At 40.8% G+C, this 9133-nt stretch overlaps 1 protein-coding gene and 1 long non-coding RNA gene across 2 annotated transcripts; one reads left to right on the plus strand and one right to left on the minus strand.

Moving 5' to 3' along the window:
* The first annotated feature begins 229 nt into the window (after window positions 1-229).
* Window positions 230-3276, plus strand: LOC146597630 (uncharacterized). The gene is made up of 2 exons (XR_014895458.1): window positions 230-320; window positions 2178-3276. It is a non-coding gene; the product is annotated as an uncharacterized LOC146597630 (long non-coding RNA).
* A 682-nt stretch (window positions 3277-3958) lies between these two features.
* Window positions 3959-8191, minus strand: CFL2 (cofilin 2). The gene is made up of 3 exons (XM_085301686.1): window positions 7818-8191; window positions 7652-7728; window positions 3959-7561 (listed from the first exon to the last, which is right to left on the minus strand). The coding sequence occupies exons 1-3, from the start codon at window positions 8174-8176 to the stop codon at window positions 7449-7451; spliced, it is 549 nt and encodes a 182-aa protein (XP_085157812.1). The 5' UTR covers window positions 8177-8191; the 3' UTR covers window positions 3959-7448.
* Between the last annotated feature and the right edge of the window lie 942 nt (window positions 8192-9133).

Raw genomic sequence — 9133 nt, forward strand, 5'->3', positions numbered from 1 at the left:
GAAAGTATGTTCTTCTACTTCCCGGATATAATTAGCCACTCTTTGAAAACAGCCAAAGAAAATAGCTGTTGAAGTGAGAGTCTGAATTACTATTGGGGTTACGTTTGTTTTTGCGGCGGCGTTATCGCACCGTGCACAGGACGACCGCCGAGCGGAAAGGCGTGTACACGCGTAACCGCAGCGCCACGCGCTCCCTGCGTCTGGCGTGGACGGAACCGCTGTTGGAAACATCTCGCCTTCGAACCGGCACCGCGAGCCGCGGCAGCCCCAGGGTTCCTCGAGACGCGCTGAGCTACCAAGCGCTCCGACTTCTGAACCAGGTTGGTGCAGAAACGCAAGATTCCTGGGGAAGAAAAGAAAGGCCTCGAGTGGGCACAGCCTCCTGCTGTTGCAAAGCTGCGTGCCAGCTACCCGTATTCTCACCACCGTTTTTTGCTGGAGCCTATCGCGCCCCGTGCATATTGCAAGTCTGACAAGATAACAGGATGTATCTGCCAGAACAGCCACAATGGTTAAAAACAGTTATGGTGACTGCAAGCGATTCTGGTGCTGTATTTTAGCCTTATRCTGCGTAATGCTATRAAAAGTCAYTCTTTTCTTCCTTCTGGTAATCGCRGAAGGGTGAAATTCGTAGCTTAAATGAATGGCTGTATTAACGTAAGGAGAAGCTGCAGTTGCCATCAATCTGTTCTATTCTGAATGAAAAAGCAGGTGAAATGCTTTAGATGTTGATACTGTCGTAACCTCAAGGCGTACCTGGATAGGAAACGTATCCAGTTGTGTAAAAAAGCAAAATAAACTGYTCTGACGTGAATGCTCAGACGCTTTCTCAACCCCATCACCAAGATCTGTGGTGGGTGTTTGGTCAGGAGCTCACTGGAAGACTRCCTGACTTTAAGAGACTCATCCTCCTTGCAAAAGTCAGGCAGACCATAGAATTAAAATCATTTTAAATGAGGACTAATTTTGACAGTGATGGCTTTCCAATCTTGTTGCTGCTGTGTACTGAGCATTATACYGGCAACACTGAGCTCAAGGCAGTTACAGTTGTAATGGAGTTGAAGAGACCCTCTGAATTAAAATAATGAGACCAAAGCAAGTACCAGAATTATTGAAAGGTATTTTTTCTAAATATAGCTTGTCCCAAAGATACTTCCAGCCATTGCACCTGTCCAAGTAGATCTATAAAGCTGGGTAGAATCAAAGCCAGGTGGTTTTATTGGAATAGGTAGAAGAGAAGTGGTTGTCACTGGGACCTGTCTCACCTTACCAGTGAATAAGCCTGTAAAGTCTTTATCTTAGAAGAATTAGGAGCTTCCATTTGGTTTCCACACGTTTCTGGAGATGGGCTGTTTCACACCAGTCTGAAAGCACTGACATTCTCGTCAGCATGAACAACACCTAAAGATGACACGGTTTTCACATGCAGCAACAAACACACTCGGTGGCCAYGTAGGCTAATCCCGTGCATTTGCTTCCTACGGAAGCTGCACAAGATGCCTCGCTACTTCAGTCACACAGAATAAATATCTTTCAGGAACCCTGGTTATTTGGAAGGAGAGTTCTGGGAAATGATTTTGAAGCATGGATGTAGAGGAATAATGCAGCATTCCAAAGGGAATTCGCAAATGCAAATGGACAAAAACCCTCAGCAGCCAGATCCTGCAGCAGCATAGCCAACGAACTAAAATTTGCTACTGCTTCCTTTTTGCAGGCAAAGAATTCTGTGGACAGGGAAGTGTTGCATGCTGAAGTCATACTTAATAACAGGGCTAGCAAGTCTAGAGCATGACCGTAAATTATACTCGTCACTTGCAATCTTCTAATTAAGAAYTTTACCAGTTTATCCTAACTTCCAATGTAGTAAGCTAAGCATTATGTTTGKTTAGTCAAAAAATAAACATTTTAAAGGATCATTTAAATGCAGCTGAGGTACACCGCCTCTCTGATATCCTAACCCAAAAGCCTCATCGTAGCATGGCTTTGTATTTGTAAAACAAATTTCAGTTTGATACAGACATATACATTCATATGTCCCTGCCTACAAGCACTAAGCAGAATCAGTAGGTTCAGACAAAGCAAAGAAATGGTATGAGCTCAGTCTTTACCGTTGAAAACTCATGCTGAAATTACAAGGGGAAAAAAAATCCTCTGCTGTAACCCGTTTTTTTCCCTAGACATACAGGTCTACGAAAAACTGCTTGTTCCAAACCTTCCGCTGCTTCTCTGCATCAYGTTTGCCACAGGCACGCCCAATTTTCTACAGAAACGGCTGAAATGGGAGAAGAGCGTAGCTCCCCCACGAGCCTCACCAGACGGTCACRCGTGAAAGTGGTGCTGCCGCTAAGAGGAAGCAGGCGCAGACAAGGCGCTCTCAAGACGTCGCATCTCCTTTCCAAGGCAGCGCGTAGCCTGCAGCTGTGCTCAGCAGAGGCTCCCCGACGCGTTCAACTTTCTGCATAATAGAAGAGCTTTTGAATAGCATYAATATTAAAGCTGTTAGTTCCCCTATATCAAATGTGTGCGATCACAAAAAAGAGAGGGGAAAATAGATACTAAACGGTGCAAGCAGAGATTGTCCGTAGGGCTTTACGGAACAGGGTGGGCAGATGGTGGGGATTTGCAGTGACACAGCTGTTTTTAAAAATAAGAGGTGGAAGAGGAGAGACTTGATTACAGCTACAGACACATTCCTAAGCCTGCTCACACCAGGAAAACAAAATAAATAAAAAAAAGGCAAACACGGAAATTGAAATTTGAGTATTTTTTCCTCATCATCTGAACTGACATTTAGAAACTTTCTAAAATGAACAGCAGCACCTTCAAGTTTCTTCTCCAATCATTAGCTTTCTGTTTAAGTATTGTGAAATATAGCTGACAATGGAAATAATGACCTACACCAAGACAGTAAAAGGCAATACCAAAATTAGTGTTGGTACCTCCAGGAAGTGCACGCTTTTTTAATGTAAACCTTGCAATATAAAAACACAGTCTCAACACCAAATAATCTCTATAAATAATGGTTTTTTTTGAATTTTCTAACCTTTAAAGGCTTTTTCTACATTTTCTTCAGATGTTGTTTAGTAGATGACTTGGATAAGCAGTATTAGTAATATTACTGTATTAAATAGGAGGCCTATTTTAGATTTCACATGCAGGGGAGGGCACGGAAAGGCCTAAACGCAATATATTGAGTACCAAGCACTTGTTATATAGTAAAAATGGAAAATTTTTGAATTAAGCAATAAATGAGCAACAATTTGGAAAAACACTGAATTTCATAAAGAGATCTTTCACTCATTCTTAGTGCATGCTCTTGCATACATCCCTCACACAACCAAATGGAAAGCTTGTGCTAGGTAAATACACTGTAGTTCACCAATTTTTCTAGTAAAAGCACCTGGAGAATCCAGTGGGGCTGTTTCTTCACTAGTTTTGGATACCTTGGTTTTTAATAGATCCACAAATAGGTTAAATGAAAGAGAGTTAATAAAAAATTTGACTTAAACAGGAGAGGTACCGCTTACACCGAAAGGGTGATCTTTTCGTCATTCCTGTATACTTCACGGAGTCACTTTCTCACTTTCCATCTACTCACTTTCTTCAGAAGATTAAAGGTAACTTTTCCGCGTAGGGCATGCTTTTTGCTACCTTCTTAATAACCATCGACTTTTCTGAAGACGCGAGCTGAGATCCAAAACAGGAAAAAAAAAAGTTACCCAGCGTCCACCCACCGCAACGTAACGCCTGTCTCGGAAGACGCTGATGCTGCCTGTTGCCACAGCCGGGCATCGAACCGCACGGGCTGCAGGTGAAAGGCRCTGCAGCAAGGCTCGCGCTCCCCGCACGCACTCCCCAGTCTGTCCTTCACGGCCGCCGGGCTGCTCCCGCTCCAAAGACAACAGCAAACTGAGTAGCGTAGGTGCTGCCTAGCACACAGACAAACTCAACATCTGAAGACATTTAAATTAATTTTATTTATACTAGGTTTTCAAAATCAGAAATACTTTAAAAGAAATTCAGTACTTAAAGACAGGTGCTACAGTGATGACTCATCCATCATTGGTGCCATGTTTTCACTCTACAGTCATTAACTCTCCACCACAAACTAAAGTGAACTTTTAGAATTATATTATATATATATAAAAAAAAAAAGACATGAACATTTGGTTTTTGCCRGAATTGGTATAAGAGAGTATAGCTTATTATCAATTAGTGGCAATTCGATTTCTATAATATTCCATTACTTGTTCTGAGTTAGCTTTACAGCAGAAAAAGACTTCCATTTAAAGAAATTAACTCATTGGGCTTTAGCCCAACATACTCAAAATCTGTTTAATGATCTGTCTGGGAATGATTCTTACACTGATATCCTTGTAATATTAAGCTCTGTATTTCCATGATTGCCACAAGCATAAACCTCACTAACTCCCCCTAATCTTGGGCTAATTTCCCTTTTCAGAGAAATCACACCCATATGTCCGTATCTCTTTCAGAATTTACTGAATCGAGGTAACTGCTGGCTTTGTAACAGTTTTAAAAGAAAAATGCCATTTCTGCACATGCTACTCTCATGAAAATTTTTATTTAACATTTCTTTATCAATAAAGTAACTGAAACTAAAATACCCAAATGTCACATCTACATGGAGATACACAGAAGATATTCAAYTCGAGAGGATTTTCCTCTACTTCTAGACCACAATGAGGCCCTCACCATTTTGCATAATGACAGAAAACAACAGCTGACAAACCATTTTGGAACAGATGCCAGCTGTCTCTCATTTGTTTTATAATTCAAACAGTACAGTTCTGTAGCACTTTTTTTTTTAAGCAAGCCATGTGAATTGGACCTCACATCAGTCAGTCATTTCAAGAACAAACTACAGGCAGGCTGATCCTTTTTGATCCAAAATTTGTTTTAGTAGGCGCTCAGACTCTTACATAAATGCAATTTGTGCTTTGACTTTATATCTACTTAGACTGAGTGAATATACATCTAAGCTAGCTTAAAAAAAAAAAACAAACAAACAAAAAAAACTAATGTTCAACTTAGAGGCCACAGACATTTTTCCAGACTGTTTGTAGCACAGACAAACACTAAGTTTAAACACAGTACCGCTTAAAAAAAGTTGACTGTCTAAAATGAGATTTAAACAGTTTATTAAAATTTAACATTTTCAGTTTTGGCTTTTTCTAAAGAAACCATGTATAGCTTGTGAAAATCAGTTAAAAGATTATTCCATTATACTGCATTGAACTCAAGTCAAACATTAAGCACAAAGGAAATCTTTACATTAAACTGGGCTTTGCACACAACGTGAATAATCAGAAATGAAATAGACTATTTTGAGGAATAAAAAGAATTATTATTACTTTTATAGACAACATGCATACCATCAGTTACTTCTCAACCTTAATAAAAGGTACCTGAAAGGAGAGTTTTGTGGAACAAAACCAGGACTCATTAATACACTTAGTAAGTCAGTGGTCATCATGCCTTTTTAGTTAAATTCTAGTAAAGTTTAGTCTACAGAGAACAGCTAACATAATGAAGTGTGTAAGTCACAGGGATAGCTAGAAGCCTGAAATAAAGTCTTAAAGTTCTACAGGACAAGAGAGCCTAAACACAGCATTACTAGTTATTTAAACTAATAAAGGGGAGGGGGGAAGATTTTGATGGTTTTCTGCTTCACTGTTGAAAAAGGGTTATGGACTGAAAAAAAGGGGCCAATATTTAAAAGCTCCACAGTTCAGCTTTACCAGCTTTTTAAAATAAGGTAATGATAAAAAGCATTCCTTCTGGCAGCATGCACATTTCAGCTGCAATTGGCTGCCTCACAGAGTTCCTTCATGCATACCAGTAGAATCATGTCCAGTTTTGCCATTTGTGGATAACGATGACAAGATACAAAAGCATGTGTTTGCCATAAATAGCTCTGGCTAACAGAGGATTGCTCACACAGAGCAGATCAAATTCTCTATAAGGAGAGCATTACTCGGCTCTCAGCCAAAACATGTCCCCAGTGCAAGCCTAAGTAGTGGCAAACACTTTCCAGTTCTATTTACATAAGAGTTAACAAGTAGAACAATTCATTTAGGATATTTCTTGTACCAAGTCAGTGTTAACTGTAACATTTAAGAAACAAAGAACATTTACTGACGCATATTCTGCACATCATATGACTGTCATTACACATCAACTTACTGACAGACAGTTGTAAGATGGCATTAAGGGTTTTACTCTGGCATGTAGAACTTTAAGAACATTCAGGTACGAAACACACTGTATGGTTAATTATTTCATATTTCTACGTTTCCAACACAATGTTTCATGGTTCATGGAACTAATAGTCTCTAGTAGTGGTAGCTTCTTTAGTCAAATGGTAAACTAGGAATAGGTCCTTTATCCAATGATCAGAATAGAGTCACATAAAGTATTGTAAAGCAGTACCTAAATCATGACTAGGAATGAAAAACTTGCATTATTTAAGATGAGATTAATGATTGTTTATCTTTACAATACTTTCCACGGAAGTTATTTGAAATATGCTTAAATTAAACATACTTAAAAACTGTATTTTCCAATGAAAACAAGGCAACATTCTGTAATAAGCCACAAGTTTTATTGCAACGTGGCCAGTTTTTGATCTCAAAAAAAACAATGTTCCATTTAAGGCTCTTTTTAATACAGAAATTGCCATCATGACTGATGTTTTACAGAACTTTAGTGTTTCAAGACTCACATGGTAAACAGATAACTTCTACTCCTGTTCAGTAGTGTACATTCAATGGAAAACAAAAGGCATCGTAACAGCTACTTTGTTTATAAAGATATGCATGTAACAGGAATGAAACTGAGGTACTACAATAATTTGATGACACAGTTACAGCAACTTAATTGGCATTCCTTTTGGGGGGCAGGGAGGGGAGTCAAACATATTACAAAAAAAGTGCTTTAAATGCATAGTGTTGTGTGCTGCCATGTCACAAAAATAGGCTTGTCAAGGCAGGTGAGGTGTATGAATGCACAAGAGCCTCATGGAACTGCAATCAAGTGCAACTGTAAGTAATACTGTATAGAGTCTACCATCCGACCAGTGGACAATACTTTCAAGGCATTCAATTAGCTTACCCTTTGCTGTCTGCTAGACTATTCACATTAACTATCACATTCGTTGTACATGTTGCAAGGAACGCGTGCAACGTCAGTTTTGGCTAAGAGTATGACGTGAAAGCATTCCTTGGATCCTACATAAAACTACCAGGATTAAACAGTCTAATGGCAACCACTGGTAGACTGCTTAACAATGACATCTCCTTCAGGGGCGCAGGGAAAGGACTTATTTTTTTCAAGAGGGGAAGGGGGAAGGGAGACTAATACTATTCCAATTGAACGAGCTGCAGAAATGGAAGCTCCTTAGATCCAGATGGCACTTGTCTGTCTTTTTATAAGGGTTTTCCTTCAAGTGAAACTACCACGTTGCCTCCCAATTTTTCTCCAAGTGTTGAACGGTCCTTAATATCATCCAACCCATTTACTTGCCACTCATGTTTAATACCTGAAAGACAGATGGACAAACACATTTGTGAAAACCTCAACATCTAGAAGGCATGATATCTAACGAGCGCAACTTTTTTTAGGCCCATACCTGTAAATTTCTTTTTAATGGCATCTTTAGAGCTTGCGTAGATCATCTTGCTTTTTAAAGGTGCACTTTCAGGAGCCCTTTAAAGTTAAAAAAAAAAAATGTTATCCAGTATTAAGGGAAGAGTCAAGAACATTCAGCTTTAACAGCAAGCTCTGCTTTTACACACCAGAATATAAATACCAGGTCTTCCTTCTTAGACTCCTTTGTCTCATACGTGGCATCATACAAAGCGTATCGGCAATCATTCAAAGGTAGTAACTTCACAAAGGCTGTATAGGGGTCCTCCACTGTATCTCCAATGTCACCAACCAATATCTGCTTTGCCTCCTCTACAATTATTTGTTTTTTGTCATCACTTAAGCAGAAGAGAACTGCTTTCTTTCTTTTTTTAATCTCTTCTGGGGTTGAAGATTTCCTTACTTTCATGTCATTAAAAACCTTTATGACTTCATCATTCACTGTTACTCCAGAAGCCTGTAAAATGAGATCAAAGGAATAATTTAAACAGCAAGAATTAACACTCATGAGACAAGAAGGCAGCCCACAGTGCTAGACAAGGAAGTCTATCTGCCACAGTAAGAATAAACATACTGTACTCAACCTGAATGCATGACGAATTTGGTAACCTGCGCTGGATTGTTGCCAAAGATGCAAGAAAGCACAAAGTTTATCCCTGCTTCATTTCAGATCTCAGCATCTCCAACTTTGATTTTGGATAGCAGTTTTATGCAACGAGGCATACGACTGCACCACTCTAGCAGTTTTCCATTACCTTACTGTGGATTTGGCTTAGTCGGGGAGAGGGGGCAGGAGGGAGGGAATCGGCCCTAGGAGTGCCAGCGGGTTGGTCTGAGTTTGAGTTGGGTTTTTTTTTTTGACGAATCAAACGCTACAGCAGCGGTTCGCATCCAGCACTGTCATGACTCTCATTTTGTTGAGTGATGTAAGGCTCTACCAGCAGCAGAAATGTTTTCTGCATTGTGTCAGCTTCGACACCGTGCTTCAAAGAACTCCTCGGTTTTGCTTCATGCTGCTGCACTATCCTTATTTAATTGCTCTTCCTTCACAACAAAATACAAAGCGCAATTTGTTCATGCTCCGCATAAAGCTGGCAGGCCAACCCGGCAACAGTAAGGACAGAAAACACCGAAGGGGCTAATAGGGAACTCGCAGCAAAAACATATAAATAAATAAAATAAAATAGCTCGATAGATTACTTGCAAACTGGCAAAATAAGCCCGCAGCGTCCTTGTCCCCAGCGCAGCAGCGCCGGAGGACGGCGGCGGCCAGGGCAGCGGCGAGGCGAGCCGAGGCGGCCGCTCGGCGCCGCGGGAGGCGGCAGCTCGCCGCTTCCGCGCGCTTTGTTCGCGGCAGCTGCGTTTTGCCTCCAGAACGGGAGGTTTCGGCGCCCCGACGCACCCCCGCCCGCCCCAGCGCCGCTCGGGGACCCTCCGCGGGGAGACAGCGCGGCGCCGCCGCCGC

Source organism: Rhea americana, unplaced genomic scaffold (assembly GCF_003343005.1).
Source record: "Rhea americana isolate MKP2758 unplaced genomic scaffold, rheAme1 scaffold_18, whole genome shotgun sequence".
Lineage (NCBI taxonomy): Eukaryota > Metazoa > Chordata > Aves > Rheiformes > Rheidae > Rhea > Rhea americana.

What these genes read in the sequence shown, in the direction of transcription:
- CFL2 (XM_085301686.1), bottom strand. Translation starts at nt 8,176, where the DNA reads ATGAGTGTTAATTCTTGCTGTTTAAATTATTCCTTTGATCTCATTTTA. An exon ending in GACCTGGTATTTATATTCTG is followed by an intron (nt 7,729 to 7,817) that starts GTGTGTAAAAGC and finishes TTAACTTTAAAG; the next exon opens with GGCTCCTGAAAGTGCACCTT. An exon ending in CATTAAAAAGAAATTTACAG is followed by an intron (nt 7,562 to 7,651) that starts GTATGGGCCTAA and finishes TCTGTCTTTCAG; the next exon opens with GTATTAAACATGAGTGGCAA.